We start from the raw sequence: 22,454 nt of genomic DNA, 5'->3' as shown, positions 1-22,454 counted from the left end.
AACGTCGCAAAAAACCCGGTATATTTTTTATATTTCACCCCTACCCCCACCCCTTTGTCGGCCACGCAGCGTTGAGCCCCTAGAGATTTTACTTAGGTACGTCATGACCTACTTATTCCCAAATTTTGGTGCACTATCTCGATCATGAGCGTCATAAAAAAATAATAAAATCCGCGACTTTGACCCCTTATAACTACCCTCGGCCCCAACTCTGGTTTCCGGCCGTTGATGAAAGTCATGTACACAACTAATTCAACATATCCCCGTACAGTTTTTCCATATTACTTATCACGCACAAAATCCGCTCCCAGCTCTTAGACTATCAAATCTGAGTAAAGATAGAAAAGTAAAAGATGGTTTTGCTTGTGTTCGATTCAGAGGGATGCACAATCGCTGGACAGCTGTTTATGCCATTGCAGGCTTCCTCAACAGCGCTGGCGTGCACTCCTCTAAATCTAAAATCAGGTCGACCATCTATTTAAGGGGAATTTTAAAGATCATTGATTTAGAGGTGTGCACGCTAGAGCTGTTGAGGAAGCCTGCAATGGCAAAAACAGCTGTCCAGCGATTGTGCATCCCTCTGAATCGAAAACAAGCAAAACCATCTTTTACTTTTCTATCTTTACTCAGATTTGAGAACATACTAGGAAGTTTCTTTCTGTCCTTTTCCTAGACGAATGAAAACGGAATGTGACTGCATATAGTGGAGTCCTTTTTGTTTTCTATATTCGTCGTCTGCGGTCTTATAAATTGTAAAAGTCGCAGATTAATGATGTACCAGAAAGAACTTTCAAAATAAAAGTTTCAGATTTAAATAACTATATACCATTTTAATTTTATTATGATGGTGAATTTTGCATCTGAGAATTTTCAATTTGTTTAAGAGATGTCGCTGGATCGCGTCCCAATGGGGATTTCAATGATCTTTGAAATTCCCCTAAAATAGATGGTCGAGCTGTTTTTCGATTTAGAGGTGTGCACGCTAGCGCTGTTGAGGAAGCCTGCAATGACAGAAACAGCTGTCCAGCGATTGTGCATGCCTCTGAATCGAAAACAAGCAAAACCACCTTTTACTAATAATTTTTATACTCATAGGCGCGCTAAATGTAGCCGAGTTAGTCACGTTCGATTTCTTGTTACAGAAAATCGATTTTTACTAGATCCAATGTGACACAAAATCTAGACATTGGATAAAAAAGTTTATTTGAAGAAAGTGTATTTTTTGTTCTTTTTAATGGCGGTACAGGTTCCTTTTTGCAATATTTTATTTAGTTATAGAGTAATTTCCATATATTAACATATTTCTCCAATTGGGCTCTGTACCGCCATTCTTTATTATATTACGAATATGTGTGCCAAATATCTCGACAAAATATTCAAAATTACAGCCGCAATCTTGGACCGCGTTTGTTGCTACTTGTTGATCGCTACTGTTGCTTCTTAAACATACCTATAACCACCACAGAAAATACACATATACTTACACTGCGGTCAGGGTCAGAGAAAACAAGCCACCCACAAAATGCGTAATTTTTAATGTCTCGAATTTCCTAAAGTTGTTATCCGATTTAAGTGATTTTTTAATATGTCATAGCCTTATTCTTTAACAATATCGCTGTAATAATATTGTTGCTAGACAGGTAAATTGTCATTGTATATCGGGTGTTCCAATCAAACTTTGTTTCTTCTCAAATTTCACCACACCCTGTGGAATATTCTAGCATTTATAAAATACTGAAATTAAAACCCAACTATAGCCTCAGGTTTTCTTAACATTCTGTTTTTTGATTCATTCGCTTGTGTTGGATAATATTAAAGTTAGGTACTTCAAGAACTTGCCATGTTCTTCATCAATATTTCTAAATAAGTGCAATATTTCTGTTTCTAAATAAGTGCGACAACTTTAAGGGGCTGCATGAAAAAATAATGACCGTTTGCTTTATAAACATTATGTCCGCAAATGCTTCGCTTCCGAGATACAGGATGTTGAATTTTTCTTAGAATCTGACGATGTATTTATTGCTCTAAAACCGGTTGTGATGTGCAAATTAAATTTGGTAGGTTTTCAGAGATAGTTATTGAGCGTTTTTTGACATACAATTAAGAATTTTATATTCACCATTGGTGTGCATACAGGTATATTGTCTATTTTAATATTACAAATTTTTTAGAAATGAAAAATGAAAGGTTCAAAAAATAAAAATGTTTCAATATAATTTATTATTTATATTACATATAAAGAGGTATATCATAAGAGTTTATATTATTTCATTTAACATCTATGCGGGCCTACCACAATGACAGTTTTAACATCCGTAGTAGAAATGACTGCATATGTCGTGTTACTTCCATTTTCAAATCTAGTACTGGTTATATTTGGTTTACTGATGTATCTTTCAAATGTTACAGTAATATCATCAAATACGTAGTATGAGCCTGTGTTGTAGCTTGATTTCGAAGTAGATTTGCATATTTCGTTTCGACAGGAAGATTCATCATTGAATGTTCCATTGACCAACGGAACCAAAGCAGTGAAATTTGGAGTGGTATATGGCTGTGGATCACTTATATGTGAGGGTAGATTAGTTACTTTATTCTTTAATGGGCCAGATTTGGTAATCCATGTCATATTGACTTCTGTTACAACAGTGAGGTTATATTCAATTCTTGGTCGCTTTTGAAGATCTGTAAAATCTGTTACAAGTTTCAGAGACTGCACAGTGCCTGCACTTGCGTTAAGAACCAAATCACCTTCTTTAGAAACGCTGAATGTCGAGACAGTTTCCGCAATAACGTAAGCATTCTTTTCAAACGGATTTAATTTATGCTTTGAAGATTGTCCGAATGACAATTGACCAATGTTCAGTATTGAAACGTTGTGTGTTAGATTGCTAACAAGCAATAGAAAATCGTCAAGATTGTTAACTCGAGAAATAGCTGTAATATTCAGGCCAAATTCTTCATTTGTACTATAATCGATCGTAATGTTGTCTGTCGAAAAGGGAGTCTTGTTGGCTGCCTCATAAAATCTTACATTGCTGAAACATAAAACAAGTTGTTATTATTTTTATATTATAAATTATCATCTATTATTATAAAACCTTCATTAGTACATTATTTCACGGTTTTTGCTGTACATTTTAAAGAACCGCTTGGATTGACATGAAATTTGGCGTACGCATAGCTAACATGTCAAAGAAAAAAGTGATATGGTGCCGATGTGTGCTTTTACCCTGGGGGTGAGTTTCACCTCATGTTGGGGGTGAAAAAATATATGTCCAAGATAAGTCCCAAAATGGACAAACTGACTAATTTTAAGCAACTTTTGTTCCATAGAGTTTTTTCACCAAATCAATACATTTCGAGTTATTTTCAAGTGAATATGTTCGTTTTTGAATAAATTAATCACGTTTTTAGACGGTTTTCGCAAATAACTCAAAACGTAAGCATTTTGTCGAAAAAAATATTCTTAGCAAAACTATAGCCTATAAAAAAGTGAAAAAACCGTGTATATATTAGGTCTCTATACCTAGCAAAAGCAGAGTTATAGCTAATGAAAAATAGGTTCATATTAGAAAAATTCCAAATAGAATAACTCAATGTGAAATATCCAAATATTGAAACATTCTTGGGGAAAAAACATTTCAACTTTTTTAAAGTGTTTAAAAAAAGCTTTATTTCTGTTTTTATAAAAAAAATTTCAATCATCAAATGTAAGCAAGTTACGCTCAAAATAAAGTTGGTCCCTTTTGTTTTGACAAAAAAAAAATCAAGAAGATCACCCCCCAATTATCAATTTAAATGAAATTAATCGTTACCGCTTCACAATTTACTTTACTTATGTTGTGTTTATATGATCTATAAGTTTCATCGATTCAAAGTGCTTATTTTTGAAAAAATTTGGTTTTAAAGTAAAATTTTTAAAAATTTTAATTTTGAAAAAAATGATTTTTTCTAAATAACTTAAAAATTTTTAGAGATACCAAAAATCTTAAACAATAAAAAAAGTCGGCTTTACTTTTCTAAATATTTTGTATTCTTTTGTTTTTCTGTAAAACAAAAATTGGTTAAGATTCGGTGTTTCTAAATTTGCATACACTCGTGATAAGTGAGTAGTACAAGCCCTTTTAACTACAGCTCTTTCAAAAATAAGCACTTTGAACCGATGAAACTTACAGATCATATGATCAATACATACGTGAGTAAAAAACTTGTAAAGTGGTAACAATTAAGTTCATTTGAAATGCTAATTAGGGGGTGATTTTCCCGATTTCTTACCAAAAAAAAGGGACCAACTTTATTTTGAGCGTAACTTGTTTACTTTTGATGCTAATTTTTTTTTAACCAAAATAATCATTTTTTTAAACACTTTAAAAGTTAAAATGAGTTTTCCCCAAATAAGTGCTTCGTTTTTTGGTTATGGCACGTTAAAATATTCGATTTGGAATTTGACGAATATGAACCTATTTTTGATTACCTATAACTCTGCTTCTACTAGGTATAGTGACCTAATATATACACCATGTTTTTCACTTTTTACGTGCTATATTTTTGTTACGAATTTTTTTTCGACCAAATACTTACTTTTTGAGTTGTTTTCGAAAAACCGTCTGAAAACGTGGCTATTTTGTAGAAAAATTAACATATTCACTGGCAAATAACTTGAAAAGTATTAACTTGGTGAAAAATCATTATAGAACAAAAGTTGCTTAGAATTAGTCATTTTATCTATTTCCGAACTTATTTCGAACATATATTTTTCACCCCCAAAAGGGGGTGAAACTCACCCTTAGGGCAAAAGCACACATTGGCACAATATCACTTTTTTTTTGACTTGTTAGCTATGTGCATGCAAAATTTCATGTCAATTCAATCGGTTCTTTAAAATTTAGAGGTTTTGCAATATTTTACCTTTAAAGAACGTAGGTACTACATGTATTTAATTGACGTTAATAGTAAATTATGCAACGACATTTAATTATGGTCATTATGATGTGAGTCTTCGTGAGGGCGGCAAAATTGTCTTCCGCCCCGGGCAGCCGACACTCACGCTACACCACTGATTAGATAAAACAGAAAACAAAGTCAAGGTACATAGAAACCTAACTGAAAATTTTGAAGTCAAAGAAGGAATAGGACAAGGGGACCCATTGTCGTCGCTTCATAGAGGTCTGGCCTCGTATATTCCAAGAGACACCAGTGCCTAGCATTTAAAGACGATATTGTAATCATAGCCAGAACTAGAACAGAATTAAGAGAGACAGTGAGAAGATTAGAACAAAAGGCAAATAGCAAGGGCTTGTATATTAATCTACAAACTACATCAAAATATAAATCCTACAAATTTGAAAAAGTCAAGAAATTTGAGTACCTTTGAGCTGTATTCTCGTGCGAACTTGGTAACGGCCAGGAGATACAAAAAAAGTGTTATGGCTGGGAATCGCTGTCTATATGCCTTAAATAGAGTGCTGAGAAGTACCCACATATCTAGAGGTGCCATAATCAGAATCTACAAAACCGTAATCAGACCTGTAGTCACCTATGCGAGTGAAACATGGACACTAACAGCAGCAGAACAGTTGAAACTTCGGATATGGGAACGAAAAGTGTTGAGAAAAATATACGGCGGAAAAACCATAAATGGCCTATGAACACGCAAAACAGACCAAGAATTAAAAGAACTATACAACAGCCTGACATAATAGTGTAGCGAACTTACAGTTAAAAAAACAAGCGGTTCGTTTTTATATACGACTTTATTTATTTATACAAATTTACTTTACAAATTCTCGCTTATAACTACCTCTTTTTACAAAATTCGTTCCTTTATATAAACTAGCCGTTATTTCTGGAACGTTCTGCCCATATCTAGTTATGGTCGCGACATTCGGTTAATTGCACGTCTTCCCCGCCGCTGCATCGCGTCTTAAAATCTAGAAACATCAATGTCGCTCTGTCTGTAGTCTGTACGGAGATGGGACCTGTTATACGAGGGTTGGTCAAAACTACTCTTTTGTTACACTGCTCCCCTCTTAAGATCTGAGCGTCCCGATCAGCAACTCTAGATGAAAGCCCAGGATGGCGAATTCTACAGAACTCTCCAGCTCTGCATACACCTTTCAAGAAGAAATAAAAGTCTACTGTCTTTGAAGGGTATGACATCTTTAGGTTAATGCAACACACAGTAATTCGTACGCCGGTTTCTCTGAATATCACTTCAAGCATGCTTGTATTAATCTTCCAATCCAGATTTTCTACTGCATGGCCTATTTTTGGTAAAGCCAAATTTTTGATGTCATAATTACACACGATTTTCTTCAAATTAGTTAGAGCACGCCATATGTTCTCGTAGCTTGGCGTGTCCGTATAAAATTTTCTGGTCACCATATACAGCAAAGATCGAGGACCATCTTCTACTCTCAGCACTCTTCCAATTTTAGGCTGCTGATTTCTTAACTCGTCCAGGCGGCCGAATTTTCTATTGAATACAGACGAGATTCCTTTGGTCATCTCAAGGTCTTGGGCAACACAATGGGCTATAGACACGTTTTCCGGAACACTAAACAAATCTTGCTGAACTTCTCTGGTCACGTCGAATCTAGCACTCTATCTCTGCGTAATTTGACATAATAAATTCCTTAAAACTTAGCTGTGTGGCATCTTTCATCTCCTGTTGGAGGACTCGCGCTTCTTCTGTTTCATTTGAGCGAGCATATGGTGCAAGACGATTTATGTGAATAAATTTTGGTTTACCGTTTGGCAACTTCTTAATTCTGCATATTATGTCATATATTTTCTTCTTAACTTTATACGGACCGTCCCATTGTGTTTGCAGTTTAGGACACAAGCCTCGACGACGATGTGGATTATAAAGTCAAACAAGATCACCTACTTCGAAGCTTTCATTCTTGCATCGAGAATCATATTGATCTTTCATTCTGTCACTGGCTATCTGGATGTGTTTTCGGGCAAGTTCATGAATGTTGTTCATTCGTAACTTCAGGCGGTCGACGTATTCTTTGCCTGCAACATGTTTCTCGGAAGGTCTGGCAGGTTGGTGTCTGTCCCAACGGCGGATCCAGCAACCTTGCAAGGAGGGGGAATGAAATAAAATTTTCTCGTCACTCGCGTACGCAGGATTCTTTTTCGGAATGGGCTGTTACTTTCTTTTTCTTCATGTACCAAGTCCTTTCAGATCGTTGGTTTATATTATAGCTATCTTAATTATTTTATTCACGGCCACCCTAAATCAACCACGAAGTGCTTCTTCGTCCTGGGCTGCGTTTGGCTTCTATTTTCACTTGCATAATATTTTGTAGCAACCTACATTTGAAACTTCTCATTACATGTCCAAAATACTCCACTTTTCTCTTCTTGATGCCTTCTATAATCTCAGCAGTCTTGCTGCGACGTTCTAGTATGGTGGAGTTTCGAATCTTCTTCACCCAAGATACCATTTTTCTATAGCACCACATTTCGACCTTCATAACCTCAAGGCGATTTAAGTAGATCGATTCTAACGAAAAGTCTTGGATTTAAAATATTGTTTATTATTTTTATTTCAGTTATTTTAATTGTTTAATTGTAGTAAACTTTTTTTATCTAAGGCTTTTCGTCTTCCTCGTTTTACGAGAGATGTCGCTGTTTTGCGTCTCAAAGGTGGAATCTTTGCATCGCGGTGATTTCCCTTAAATAGGCAGGCTGTTTGTTTATATTTGGTTTAGAGTTAAGACTGCATAGCTCCACCGAGGACGCATGAGATGAAGAAATAGCTATCTGGAGATGATGGTCCAACTCTGAATCAAATAAAAACAAAAACTGCCTTTTCCTCCTTCCTAGATCGATTTTATTCACAGTACAAGATTCGACACGATACAGTAAGACTGAGAACAGGTACTCCGGAGAAGGAATTCTGTTTTATGTTTCAGTTATTCAGTTATCAATAATTATCTCTTTCTAAAAAATAATGCAACACCAGGCGAAATCTCAAGGAGGGGGTAATTGACTCCATTGACCCCCCTTGGATCCGCGCCTGGTCTGACCTGTAGTTTCATTCACGGCCGAGCGGTAGGCCATCAGGAATAAATGAATGTGCTGGTCCCAATCTCACTGATGTTCAGATACAACTTTGGACAGGTGTTTACCGTTTACCCATCGTTCGGTTCATCCTCTCGACCATTCCATCTGATTGAGAATGCAGGGTTGTCGTTCTGGTCTTATTGACACCAATCAATTTACAAACGTTTTGGAAAAGAGCTGACTCAAAGTTTCACCCTTGGTCGGAGTGGATCTCCAAGGGCACTGTTATGAGGCTGGTAAATAGACCCCACTTTAATGAAATTGTTCCAATCTCAGGTTCTATAGGTGCTGGTTCGCTGAGAAAGGTAATTAGCTGATACCACTAAAAGTACCAGCGAGACTGCTTCCAAAAGGGATAAATTTAGAGCAATGAATTATGATAAGATAAAAATTTAACACATTTATTCTAAATCAAACAATGAAATTAAAGAGAAGTGAAAAATATATACATATATAAATAATTCTTCCTCTGTATGAAAAAGAAGAAGAAGATGTATACGTATAAATAAAATAATATGTACCTAAAAATAAATAATTATGAACAGTAAACAAAAATGACAGATTTTATAAACTAAATCTAATGAAAATGTCCGAACGAAAACTACAAGAAAAACTACGGTATTGTATCTAAACTTACATAAATGTTCCGCGCACTAAAATAGTTCGTTGACCGATATGTCTTTATATTATGAGCTCATAAATATAAATAATGTCCTTACCTCCAACTTAATACCACTTGCCTAGGTATGACGAGAATTTCCACTCAAATTTTGCTACGAATCAGATGACCAAATTTACGATTACTAAATACTTAACGGGAGAGACTCTGGGTATTTGTATCTTCTATTTAATTATCCTTTATATTATTATGTGGAGAGAAACACAAATATTTGTCTCTTTTGGGGTTATTTTTCTAATTTCTTTCTTGAACGAGATGATCTGCTAATTACGGGAGATGAATTTTTTGTTCTATTGTCACTTTGACGTTTTTGGGTTTTTGCTTTTACGTGACAGAATCATAATGTACAATAATATAAATAAGGAACGTACTTCTTTGAATTTTGTGAATATTTTGTGAGAGTTTCGAACATATTGGCCGGCCTTGACAAGGCGATGTCTTGTCAAAATGTCTAAATAAATTAATAAGCTAAAAAACAAGAACAAAAAAAATCTCGAAGGACCAGGTGCGGGAGCACGCCAAATAGAATTCTATTTTAGTGACGTCACGTTGCCTAGCAACCGTCGATTTTCCCATGACAAAATTCTATTTTGTGACGTCAGCAAAATAGAATTCTATTTGGCGTGCTCTGGGCCCAGATCCCAGATGGATCAGAATGTAACCGTAAACTAAATCTTATACTACTGTGTAACAATGCTAAAATCTAAAATTGAATCTTATTACCTCTATCACTAATATGACTGGACTATCATGTCCTGGGCTATGGCATTCCAACTTCCATGAGTTTGGAATCATCAATCGGGAGAAGTGAAACCCGTGTAATGGGCCTAACATACTCCCCGGATGAAGTTTTAACTTTAATAGATCGGACTAATCCATCCTTACCGGGATATGTCTCAATCACACGTCCAAGTGGCCAACAAAGGGGAGGCGAATCGTCGTCGCGTAAGATAACTAGATCATTAATCTGTATATTTTTAACAGGTTTACACCATTTAGGTCGATGTTGCAGTTGATGAAGATACTCTAACTTCCACCTTTTCCAAAAGAGTTGTCGAGCTTGACAAATTTTCTGATATATATTCAACCTATTCGAATTATGTTGCGAGAGATCTTTTTCCGGATGAGCAGTTAATGCAGTTCCGATAAGAAAATGCCCAGGGGTAAGGCAGCCATAATCATTTGGGTCCTCAGAAAGTGGGGAGAGAGGACGCGAATTTAAAATTCCTTCTATTTGAGTCACGATTGTAGAGAAAACTTCATATGTAACTGTGAGATTTTTCATTATTAGGTATAAATGCCGTTTCGTGCTTTTTACGGCGGCTTCTTGAAGACCTGCCCAATGTGGTGCTTTAGGTACTATAAATTTAAATTCTATTCTATTTGTTGCACAGAAATCCAAGATGCAATTAGAGTTTGCATTATTTGCAAAAAAGTGGTGCAATTCAACGAATCTGTTACTTGCACCAGAAAAATTTGTACCATTATCACTCCATATAAGGGCAGGATTGCCTCTACGTGCTATAAACCTTTTCAATGCCATTAGATAGGCATCGGTTGACAAGCTGGTAACAACCTCGAGATGTGTAGCCTTTGTCACCATACAAACAAATACGGCGATATAGCACTTTTCAGTAGCGGCCTTTCGTAATTTAGAGGTTTTTAACAAAAAGTAACCGGCATAGTCGACACTAACTTTAGAAAATGGTCTACAAATTTGAACTCGGTCCTTGTGCATACCGGCCATCATTTGAGTAGCAAATTTTGCTCGAAATCTATGACAAAGAATACATCGGTGAATAACCTTCTTGACCTCATTTAAACCGTTTATTACCCAAAACCGTTGCCGAATATTAGCTAGAGTAGCTTGAACTCCAGCGTGTCCGAGTGATATATGCACAGACTTTATTAAAAGCGAGACTGTGTGGTCGTCCTTTGGCAACAAAACTGGATGTTTATGGTTAAAGGACAGCTCAGACGAGCTTAACCGACCACCTACCAATATAAGTCCACGTGAATTATCGATGAAGGGAGATAGAGACCAAATACGTGACGAGCTTCTTGTGCTATTGTCTAAAAGAACCTTGTATTCAGCTTTGAAATATTTTCTTTGGAGACTTTTAACGATAAAATTTTCTGCATTTAGTCGTTCATCCGCGGTTACTACCTTGCCTGACTGCAAGCGACTATTACTTCCCTTGAAACGAGCATTATGAACGAACCGAAATACATAGCTAACGGCCTTAACTAGTCTTTCATATTCAGGAAATCGCGAGAAAAATTCAACCCAGTCTAGCACATCGTCTATTGCGACGTGATGTGAACGAGAATGTTCCGTTTTTTCTTCCGGTAACGAGTCTAGTAGGATTAACTTTAAATTTGAATAGTCAATAATTCTTTCTTGTAAGAAAGAAGGACCATAAAACCACAGAGAATTATTTGAGAGTTCCTGAGGAAAGGAACCTCGAGAATTTATATCCGCAGGATTGCATGAGCCTGGTACATGATGAAAATGTACCTCTGGAGTCAATTCCTTAATTAATGCTACCCTATTCGCAACATACTGTTTCCATTTAGACGAATCACTGGCTAACCAACTTAATACTATCATGCTGTCTGAATATATGTGATATGAGCTAAAGGATAAGCCGTTCTCAAAAATCTGTTTTAGAGTTGCAAATAACCTAGCAGCTAACACTAGTCCTGCTAATTCCAATCGAGGAATTGTAATTTCCTTTAAAGGAGCTACCCGAGATTTTGCTGCGACCAAACTTGACGAGACTGATCCATCTAGATAAAGGGATCTTATATAAGCACATGTACTATAAGCATCCTTGCTGGCGTCTGAGAAAATATGAAGCTCCTGTTCTCGTATTAACTGTTCATGAAAATACCACCTCAGAATTCTACACATATTCAATGATTCAAAGCCATTGACCAACCTTAACCACTCCTTAATAATGGAATCGTCCGTAATGACGTCATCCCATCCAATTTTCAGTTTCCACAATTTTTGCATTAACAGCTTTCCCTTTAAAACGAATGGGTTAATGATGCCTATTGGATCAAAACACTGACTTACTATTGACAATATGCGACGTTTAGTAAGCTTACCTTCAACTAGAAGACGAGGACTAGAAAAATAAAAACTATCTTCTTGCGGATTCCAATGCAGTCCTAACACTTTACTATTTTGAGATTCGTTAGTGTGAATTTCTACATAATCGCGAGCTACCAGATTGTTAGACATCAAGAACTCTGATGAATTTGAGTTAAACTTATGAAGAGAAAAACAAGCTGCATTCAGAACAGTAGACAATTGTTCATACAACACTTGCATGTCATTTAACGTTTGGGTACCGGCTAAAATATCGTCTATGTATGTCTGATTTTGAATCGCATTGGTGGCCAAGGGCATTTCATGGGCATTGTCCGCTATATCTTTTAAAACTCTTTGACTAATGTATGAACTGCATTTTAACCCATATAACAACCTTTTATACTCAATTATCTGCAATGGGTCCGAGGTATCATTGCGCCATATTATGCGCAATAATGCGTGTTGTGTGGGATCAATGGCAATGTTCATATACATGTTACTTAAATCGGCAGTAAGAACGTACTTAAACATCCTGAAACGACATATAATTGAAAACAATGACGGCTGCAAATTGCCACCATTTAACATTACTTCATTTAAAGCAATGCCGTTAGAAGTAGGACAAGAACCATCGTAAACCACACGAATACCTATAGTACCGTCCGCTTTCTGTTTCGAAACATTAAAATGAGGAATGAAGTGTTGATCTTTACCTACCACGGGATGAGGATCTTTGACTATCTGTGAAATTCCTACCTTCAAATGATCATTTATAATAGAATGGTATTGGGCAAATACTTCGGGATTAGCAATCAGCCTTTTTTCAACATTTAAAAACCTTTTCTGCGCAATTCTATAAGAGTCGCCTAGTTTAGACGTCGCATTTTGAGAACTAAAGGGTATAGAGATTTGATACCTGCCATCCGGCAATATCTTGGTTGTTTCTTTAAATATACGCTCAGCCATTTCAGCTTCAGACCCGGGTGTATGGATTATCGGTATCTCTTCAACCTTCCAAAATCTTTCCACGAGAGTGTTAAGGCTTTCATCATTTCCCTCTGACACTAGCAACGATACATGTTGGTCCTGTTCTTCACAAGATGCATAACTCACTAGACCCAAATTTCGAGAAGGATTAGTAGAATCCTTGTGGCGATGATATTTTCTATCAACAGAACCACCAACAATCCAACCGAACAAGGTATTTTGAAGAGTCGGGAGTCCTTTACCTAGGTGAAATATGCCATCCGAGAAAAGTTTATAACAGAAATCTGCGCCGAGGAGAATAGAAATTTCTGACCTAACGTGAAACTCATCATCAGCTAATCTATACTCGAGAGGAATATTGAGCTTGGATATATCAATCTCTACCTGAGGTAACTCACAAGTGATATTTTCTAATACTGCACAATTAATATTTAAACTATTCTTTGTATTACTTGAATAAACTACGAGATCAACCATTTCTGTTGATTTAGCTACCCGAGACCCTACTCCTAGAACACTAGTTGTGTTTGAGTACGTTTGAAAACCTAGTCTTTACACTAAGCTACTCTTTATCAAGGATAGCTGACTAGCCGTATCGATCAGCATTTTACACGAGATATAGTTGTCAAATGCATCTGCTATTTTTACTTTACATGTGGCCAATAGAATAGAGCCCTTTTGTACTAGAGGTCTGCGAACAGCTAGCGCTGCTCGAGAAATATCATTTTCTCTATTGTCATTTAAAATAGGAGCACTCCGTTGTACCTGACTGTCGGCTGATACTGTAGGAGATTGTCCTCTGGATGCATCAGCGAAGCCTCTTCTACTTCCCATATTCCTGCTGCCTTCACTGTTGGACGAATGGTGCAGGGACGAGTGGTGTTTTTTATGACATAAAGCACATAACTGAGACGAAGTACAATTAGCAATTAGATGAGAATGTCCTAGACAATTTATACAAAGCTTCGATCGTTTCACAAAAGACAACCTATCTTGAATTGAGAGTGCTTGATATGCGTGACAAGCGTAAATTTTGTGACCCGTGTTATTGCAAAATGAGCATTTATTGACATATCCCGAAAATGGACTAGCTTTACGATTTACCACCGTTGTATGAAATGAGGCGTGTGTTTCCTCCTTTCTATAATGAGATTTATTCCTTTCTTTAATGTTTAGATTCTCTAGGTGAGAACATCTTTCATCTATAAAGTTAAGGTATTCATCCAGAGAGTCTATTTTTTCGCCTTTTCTTTCAAATTCTATAAACCTACCAAAGTCTAAATGTCTATCAATAAAATTAATCAAAATCAATTGCAATAATTCTGAGTCAGAGAGAGTTAAATTGTTTATAGCTTGCAATGTATTTTTTACTTGAATATAAAATTCGCGTACTTGAATATGGCTTGCATTACTATTAAGAGACTTAATATCGAGTAATTCGTTTAACAATGCTTTTATGATATTATACTTGTTTGAATATCTATCTTTCAGAGTTTTTAAAGCTATATGAAAGTTATCATTCGAAACTGTTATATTATTAATCATTTTGAGAGCTTCACCTTTAAGATATGACTTTAAATAAATAAAACGTTGTACATCGGTAATTTCATTATTATTTATAATAAGGGCAGAAAATAAATCGAAAAAATTTGACCATTGACTAGGGTCACCAGAGAAATATTGAATAGAAATATTGGGTAACTTTACACTAGGTGTCGTACTTGTCTTATTATTGACTAATACTTGAGTTGAATCTATTACGACTCTGTGCTTCTGAGGATTCATCTTCTCAGCTAGACGAGCTGATAACTCAGAAAACAAATCCTCCTGAAGGGACCTGTCCACAGGTTCTTGTGTGTCAGGTGTAGCTAAATCTATTATATCTTGATTTGCCGAGAATTTATCAAAGGCATCTTTTAACAGTGATATTTTATTTTCTACAATGAATAAATTAGTTTCCGAGTTTAATTTACTATTAACCCATTTCTGAATTCTGGTCATAGACGCTTTCGCGGATTTGCAATTTTCCTTGGCCGTTTTAATATCCATTCTTAAAGTTCAGAGAAGTACCTTCTTTAGAATAAATGTGTTAATTTATAATAAGAGAAACTAAGAAACTTAATAAAATGAGAGAGAAAAATTAATATGATCTTTAATGAGTTAAATTAAGAGCAAAATAAGCAATTACCAAAATCTATTCAGATCCGGCTCGAAGGACCATGTAATGAGGTTAGTAAATAGACCCCACTTTAATGAAATTGTTCCAATCTCAGGTTCTATAGGTGCTGGTTCGCTGAGAAAGGTAATTAGCTGATACCACTAAAAGTACCAGCGAGACTGCTTCCAAAAGGGATAAATTTAGAGCAATGAATTATGATAAGATAAGAATTTAACACATTTATTCTAAATCAAACAATGAAATTAAAGAGAAGTGAAAAATATATACATATATAAATAATTCTTCCTCTGTATGAAAAAGAAGAAGAAGATATATACGTATAAATGAAATAATATGTACCTAAAAATAAATAATTATGAACAGTAAACAAAAATGACAGATTTTATAAACTAAATCTAATGAAAATGTCCGAACGAAAACTACGAGAAAAACTACGGTATTGTATCTAAACTTACATAAATGTTCCGCGCACTAAAATAGTCCGTTGACCGATATGTCTTTATATTATGAGCTCATAAATATAAATAATGTCCTTACCTCCAACTTAATACCACTTGCCTAGGTATGACGAGAATTTCCACTCAAATTTTGCTACGAATCAGATGACCAAATTTACGATTACTAAATACTTAACGGGAGAGACTCTGGGTATTTGTATCTTCTATTTAATTATCCTTTATATTATTATGTGGAGAGAAACACAAATATTTGTCTCTTTTGGGGTTATTTTTCTAATTTCTTTCTTGAACGAGATGATCTGCTAATTACGGGAGATGAATTTTTTGTTCTATTGTCACTTTGACGTTTTTGGGTTTTTGCTTTTACGTGACAGAATCATATTTTTGACGTCACTAGAGATGGGAAATGCCGCATATGTACAATAATATAAATAAGGAACGTACTTCTTTGAATTTTGTGAATATTTTGTGAGAGTTTCGAACAGGCACACCATTCGGTTGAAGAATTCTTTAACAAATAACTCTGCAACGGTAGCAGCTTCTTGATTTGGTAATGCATAGGCCTCGGTCCATTTCGTAAAATAATCCATGGCTACCAGGATGTATTTATTTCCAGCATCGGTTTCTCAAAATGGACCTGCAATGTCGATTGCTACTCTTTTCATAGGACTGCCAACATTGTACTGCCTCATGGGTGCTTTCTTTTTACCAACTGGACCATTACTGGATGCACACAGTTCACATTTCCGGCACCATCTGCTTACATCATCTTTACAGTTCACCCAATAGAACCGTTCTCGAACCTTTTGCAGAGTCTTCGTAATACCAAAGTGTTCATCTGATGTACCGTCATGCAACTGACGCAATACTTCTGACACTTTACTTTTAGGTACAATCAACTAAAGCTTAAATTCTGTACCATCATCGTTCTCAAAGGTTCTTTACAGAATATCATCTTTTAGTACCAGGTAATTCCATTGGCTCCAGTAGGCCTTGAATTCCGGACTACATTCACTAATGTTTTGCCAACTAGGTCTCTCACCTTGACGCATTCAATCCAATACTCTTTTTATACATGGATCATCTTCTTGGGTGTCTTGTAACTGTTGGGTCTGCCATTGCTCATTAACTGCGGTGGTTCGTCTCACGGGTCAAAATTGTTCCTCTAATTTGGCACAATAATTGCAATTTGCACTGCATGGTCATTTTGAAAGGACATCAGCATTTGAATGAACTCTTCCGGCCCTCTGTTCTATCACGTAATCATATTCTTGCAATCGTTCTAACCATCTTGCCATCTGGCCCTCTGGATTACGGAATTGTATGAGCAATTTTAGAGCAGCGTGATCTGTTCGAAGAAGGAGCTTTCTGCCATACAAGTATTTATGGAAATGTTCGCAAGCCTTCACTACGCCCAGCAGTTCTCTTCTGACAACGCAATAGTTTCTTTCTGGTTCGAAAGGACTTTGCTGAAATAAGCGATGACTTTTTCCTGTCCATCCTGGATTTGTGAGAGAACAGCTCCTATATGGCACTGTTGCTAGCATCGGTATCCAAAACAAATGTTCCTGCCTGTCCCGGGTAGCTTAATATCGGTGCACTGATCAGTGCTGATCAGTGCCTTTTTTAAATAAAAATTGAGTCATACTTCTGAGCTCGGTAACTTTTGAATGGTATAACCCATTTTCAAACTTAAACATGCGTTGGAAAGGTAATCATCAGTGCTATCAGAAGCCGCAAAGATCGGACTTAAATTTTTGAAATTTTTGGGAGTTTTGGGGACGAGAACGAAAAACAGACCCTAAATGGGAGGGGCCATAAAACCACAAGCTTGGACCAAAATGGAGAGGTGACATATGAATGGGCGAGTCTTTTCCTAAACTTTAAGATGGGATTTGGCCCAATTTTCAATTCAGTCAGATTTAGAAAATCGAAAATTTCGTGTATATAGTCTCGTGTATATAGTGTCGCATGTAGGGGTATTGTGCGTCACTGGCGAGAACTGCCGTTCTCTGGTAATAATAGATAATTATTAAATATATTATATTTAAAAATAAAAATCAATGGGAAAATCCCAATAGCTGGCTGTATACCATAGTTTAAAAAACCAATACAGAAGTAAAAACTTCGAGATGTATTCTGGTATAAAATCGTTTATTTAAAACTATAAAATGTCATGGATTGCAAAACGTTTTCGTTCTATACAGAACATCTTCAGTGCATCCTTCCGAGTAGTTTGAAACTAGCACACTGTAAATAGTGTTAACCTCATCGTATATGGTTTACATAATATAATATATTAAAATTTTATGACTACAAGTCGATGTTGATAGATAAAGTGGAACACATGCTAAAAGGGTGCCATGGTTCCCTGCTCGAAGATGCTAGGTACTTGCCAATTCAATGGGCACAGACCAACTGAATTATATCAGTTGGTCTGTGCCCATTGAATTGGCAAGTACCTAGCATCTTCGAGCAGGGAACCATGGCACCCTTTTAGCATGTGTTCCACTTTATCTATCAACATCGACTTGTAGTCATAAAATTTTAATATATTATATTATGTAAACCATATACGATGAGGTTAACACTATTTACAGTGTGCTAGTTTCAAACTACTCGGAAGGATGCACTGAAGATGTTGTGTATAGAACGAAAACGTTTTGCAATCCATGACATTTTATAGTTTTAAATAAACGATTTTATACCAGAATACATCTCGAAGTTTTTATTTCTGTATTGGTTTTTTATATTATATTTACTTAAAAAATGATATATTCTCAATATTTCGAAATCTCTTATCAATGCTGATATTTTCTTCTTTTAATATCTGTAAACAGTTCTTATTATATTCTATTGAGGAATTAGAATTCTACTAAACTAAGCAAATTGTATAACAAATTTACTGAACGCATCTATCAATATTTTGTTATGGGAATTAATATGCACGTTGAAATTAATTTCTTGTAATCAAATGAACAAAGTATATTGTTTTATTTGCAATACTTTACCTATCTACATATTTAATGTAATTTACTTACCTATTTTTTGTTGAAATTTCTTCCTGAAAAATAAATATAATGCTATAAAACCATAAACCATCTAAAAAAATATGAATGTGCCTCATTCCAACAGGAAATATATTTTTTAAATTGGACTTTTATTTAAGAAACTCTAAAAAAGACTCATGCAGAAGTAAAAAATTTCGATTTATCCATTTGTATAAAAAGTTTATTAAAAACTATTAAAATGTCATCCAAATGGATTGCAAAACGTTTTCGATCTGAATCAGATCATCTTCAGTGCATTTTGCTAAGTAAATGAAACTAGCACACTATTAAAAGTGGTTGGTACACAGTTTATCTGTGTCCATTGAACTGGCAAAAACCACGCGTTCTATTCGAGCATTGAACCATGTTGGCCTTTGAGCACTAATAGTATATAATCTATTAACATCGATTTGGAGTCGCTATATTTCTTATAATCATACTATGTAATGTAAATAATATATCTCGATGTTACCACTTTTAATAGTGTGCTAGTTTCATCTACTATGCAGAACGCACTGGGATTATCTGATTCAGATCGAAAACGTTTTGCAATCCATTTGGACGACATTTTAATAGATTTTAATAAACTTTTTATACCAACATACAAATCGAAGTTTTTTACATCTGTATGAGTTTTTAACTATGGTATACAGCCAGCTACTGGGATTTTCGAATTGATTTTGTTTAAAAAAGACATCTACTAAAATATTTGCCACAGGGCCCCCGCTACCATATGTGCAAAGTGTGTAATGCACACGGGCGCCATCCTTTAGGGGCGCCAAAACTGGGGTCAAAAATTGCAAAAAAAAACAAACAAAAAAAAACAAAAATTAATTTTAAAATAAAAGTTGAGAAATTAAATAGGATTAAGTATAAACACACGAAATTTTATTAGTATATCAAACAGTTACTGCCGATTTCCATTTACGAGAACATATCAGAAGTCAAGCATTTTAATTTATTCTGTTATGATTTTATTCTGCTTGTTTCATTTTAATATTTTAGTATTCTAGCCTACAAATAATAGTCCACTTACTCACGGTTTTTGCTGTGAATTTTAAAGAACCGCTTATATTGACATGAAATTTGTCATACACATAGCTAACAAGAAAATAAGTGATATTGTACCGATGTGTGGTTTTGTACCTGGGGTATTCTCGGCCGTGGCGGATCTACGGAAAGAGAAAATGGAGAAATTTCCCCCCTAACAAGGTCCAAAATTAAAGAAAAAAAATTATTGAAACACAAACATATATTAGCCGACATGAAAGTTAAACCACAGACAGCCAAATTCAACCCAATAAACACGCTAGTTAGGAAAATTAAGGGAACTGAATGCATTAAGTTATTATTTATGTCTTTTAGTACTTAGTTTGAGTTTACATCTTTTTTATGTCTTTTGATTGGTGTTTCATTGAAAGTTCCTCCCTTCGGAAAATTTCCCCGCCCAAGGCAAAAGTCTAGATCCGCCACTGATTCTCGGTGGTGAAAAAACATACGTTCAAAATAAGTCCGGAATTGGAAAAATTGACTGATTATAAACAACTTTTGTTCTATAGACATTCTCACCAAGTCAATACTTTTTGAGTTAATAATCTTGATCTTAATCTAATCTTGAATAAATTCCTTTTTTCCAAATAACTTAAAAATTATTAGTGATACCAAAAATCTCAAGTAGTAAAAAATTTCAAGCAGTAAAAATAAGGTTTTGCTTTTCTGAATATTTTGGATTTTTTGTTTTGCTGTAAGACAAACATTGGTTATGGCTATTCAAAACTTGCATACACTCGTGATTAGTGACTAGTTCAAGCCCTTTTAGCTACAATCTTTTCTAAAATAAGCACTTTGAATCAATGAAACTTCAGATCATATAAAAAATAAATAAGTAAAGTATGTAATTTGTGGCGGAGCGGTTACGATTAATTTCATTTGGGATGCTTATTTAGGGGGTAATTTTCACGATTTTTTTTTACCAAAAAAAGGGACCAACATTATTTTGAGCGCAACTTACTTACTTTTAATATAAAAAACAATAAAATCAAATTATAGCTTTTTTTAGACACTTATTTCACATTGAAATATTCGATTTGTAATTTGACGAATAAGAACCACCTTTTCATTAGCTACAACTAACTCTGCTTCTACTGGGTGTGCACACTTCATATATAGGTAAACCATTTTTGTATTACTTTGTAGGTACTTACACCACTTTTTTCACTGTTAACATATTTACTCGCAAATAACTAATTAGAAAAGTATTGAAAAGTATTATTGACCTAGTGAAAAAACTTTATAAGTAGAAAAAAGTTGTTCAAACTTAGTCATTTTATCCAATTCCGGACTTTTCTGAACATATGTTTTTTCACCCCCGAGAAAGAGTGAATAAAATAAAAAAAAATATCACTTTTTTCCTTGACACGTTAGCTAAGCTATGTGTATGCCAAATGTCATGTCAATCCAAGCGGTCCTTAAAAATTCGGAGCTTTTACAATATTTTACCTTAAGTGAATGGACTATAAATATGATTTCCAAAGTTCAGTTTTTTTGTTTATTTCAAGCACCTACCTATCTTTAAAAAAATAAATAAAAACATAACCCAAAATGCCTTAAAGGGCGCCAAAATCCTTTTTTGCACACAGGCGCCAGTAACCCTTACGGGGGCCCTTACTAGGCATACATAGTAAATAATGCAAATTTATATAAAAACACTACAAGCATCAAATTGGAACGTTAAGCAAATATTTTTTTAACTTTTCTCATTAGATATTTACCTTTGCAGGAAATGCTAAAGAACTAGAAACTACAAGCAATACTGTAAGTAAACGATACATCTTGATATAATAGCAGTTTATGTGTGATAAAATTTATAAATATTACCATTTTATACCTTTTTGATACCTAATAATTCCTAATAATTCCTAATAATTTGATTTTTATCACAAAATATCTATTTTGTGATAAATGTCTCGATCTAATCAATCAAAAGGTGATACTTAATGATCTCGTATTCGTATTCTATGCATTAAAATATTAATTTGCTTATATTTACTTATAAAATTGTTTGTCATTATTTTACAAAATAATAAAAAACGCTGGGACACGTGAACTTCCTAAGTTCAAGTGTTGCTCTCTTCAAATAAAAATTACATTATTTCAATGTACAGGGTGATTCCGCAAGTCTAGCATAGTCCATCATCTTTATTTTCAATGAAATACCCTGTATATTTTTTGGGCCTATTCCCCATTTCCCTATTTGGGTCTAAATCCCCAATCATGAGTTACAAAGTTTATACATTGTAAACCATGATTCGGGAGTGCTCCTCGTAACCTTTAACGTGTCTTGGTTTGTTTATTTCTAGTTCATATTTATTGTGATTTTAGTATAGCATTATTTTTCTTGGGTAAAAAGATTGATTTTAACCATTCATCAATGATATGACCGCCGTGGTATATTTTATTAAATAATTACCAGAGAGAGAACGACAGTTCTCGCCAGCGGCGCACAACACATCTACATGCGACACTATATATACAGGGTGTCCCAGACTAATTTAGCCACGCTATATCTCTTAAACGAATAGAGATTTTCGTATGGGACAAAAGTCGTCTATTCTACTTGTAATACACTTTAATATGGCGTAGAAAAAATCATCCCCTAAATATTCATCCCTTAGTTACAAACCCTAACTTTAATTTTTTTAATAGCACCCTGTATATTTTTTTATAGTTTTGGATGTAGTCTTCTATCGTCTATTCAACACATTTTTTGAAAATAAAATCGGTTCGTAAATAACCAAGAAAATATCAGTTTAGTTTTGTTAATTATGTGTCCCAGACTAATTTATCCAGGCTATATTTCTTAAACGAATAGAGATTTTCGAATGGGACAAAAACTGATCTATTACATTTGTAATACACTTTA

At 34.9% G+C, this 22,454-nt stretch overlaps 1 protein-coding gene across 1 annotated transcript; it reads right to left on the bottom strand.

Annotated features, from left to right (window-relative positions):
• Positions 1 to 2,201: 2,201 nt before the first annotated feature.
• LOC126885183 (uncharacterized) lies at positions 2,202 to 21,434 on the bottom strand. The gene is made up of 3 exons (XM_050651615.1): positions 21,304 to 21,434; positions 18,524 to 18,546; positions 2,202 to 3,038 (listed from the first exon to the last, which is right to left on the bottom strand). Exons 1-3 carry the CDS (start codon positions 21,361 to 21,363, stop codon positions 2,273 to 2,275), a joined length of 849 nt encoding a protein of 282 aa, XP_050507572.1. The 5' UTR covers positions 21,364 to 21,434; the 3' UTR covers positions 2,202 to 2,272.
• Positions 21,435 to 22,454: the final 1,020 nt, after the last annotated feature.

The sequence above is a fragment of the Diabrotica virgifera genome, chromosome 5, assembly GCF_917563875.1.
Source record: "Diabrotica virgifera virgifera chromosome 5, PGI_DIABVI_V3a".
In the NCBI taxonomy this organism is placed as follows: domain Eukaryota; kingdom Metazoa; phylum Arthropoda; class Insecta; order Coleoptera; family Chrysomelidae; genus Diabrotica; species Diabrotica virgifera.
The sequence above is the reverse complement of the archived record's forward strand: the minus strand, read 5'-3'. Positions and strand labels throughout refer to the sequence as shown.

What these genes read in the sequence shown, in the direction of transcription:
- LOC126885183 (XM_050651615.1), bottom strand. Translation starts at nt 21,363, where the DNA reads ATGTATCGTTTACTTACAGTATTGCTTGTAGTTTCTAGTTCTTTAGCA. An exon ending in CTTTAGCATTTCCTGCAAAG is followed by an intron (nt 18,547 to 21,303) that starts GTAAATATCTAA and finishes TTTATTTTTCAG; the next exon opens with GAAGAAATTTCAACAAAAAA. An exon ending in GAAATTTCAACAAAAAATAG is followed by an intron (nt 3,039 to 18,523) that starts GTAAGTAAATTA and finishes TTTATGTTTCAG; the next exon opens with CAATGTAAGATTTTATGAGG.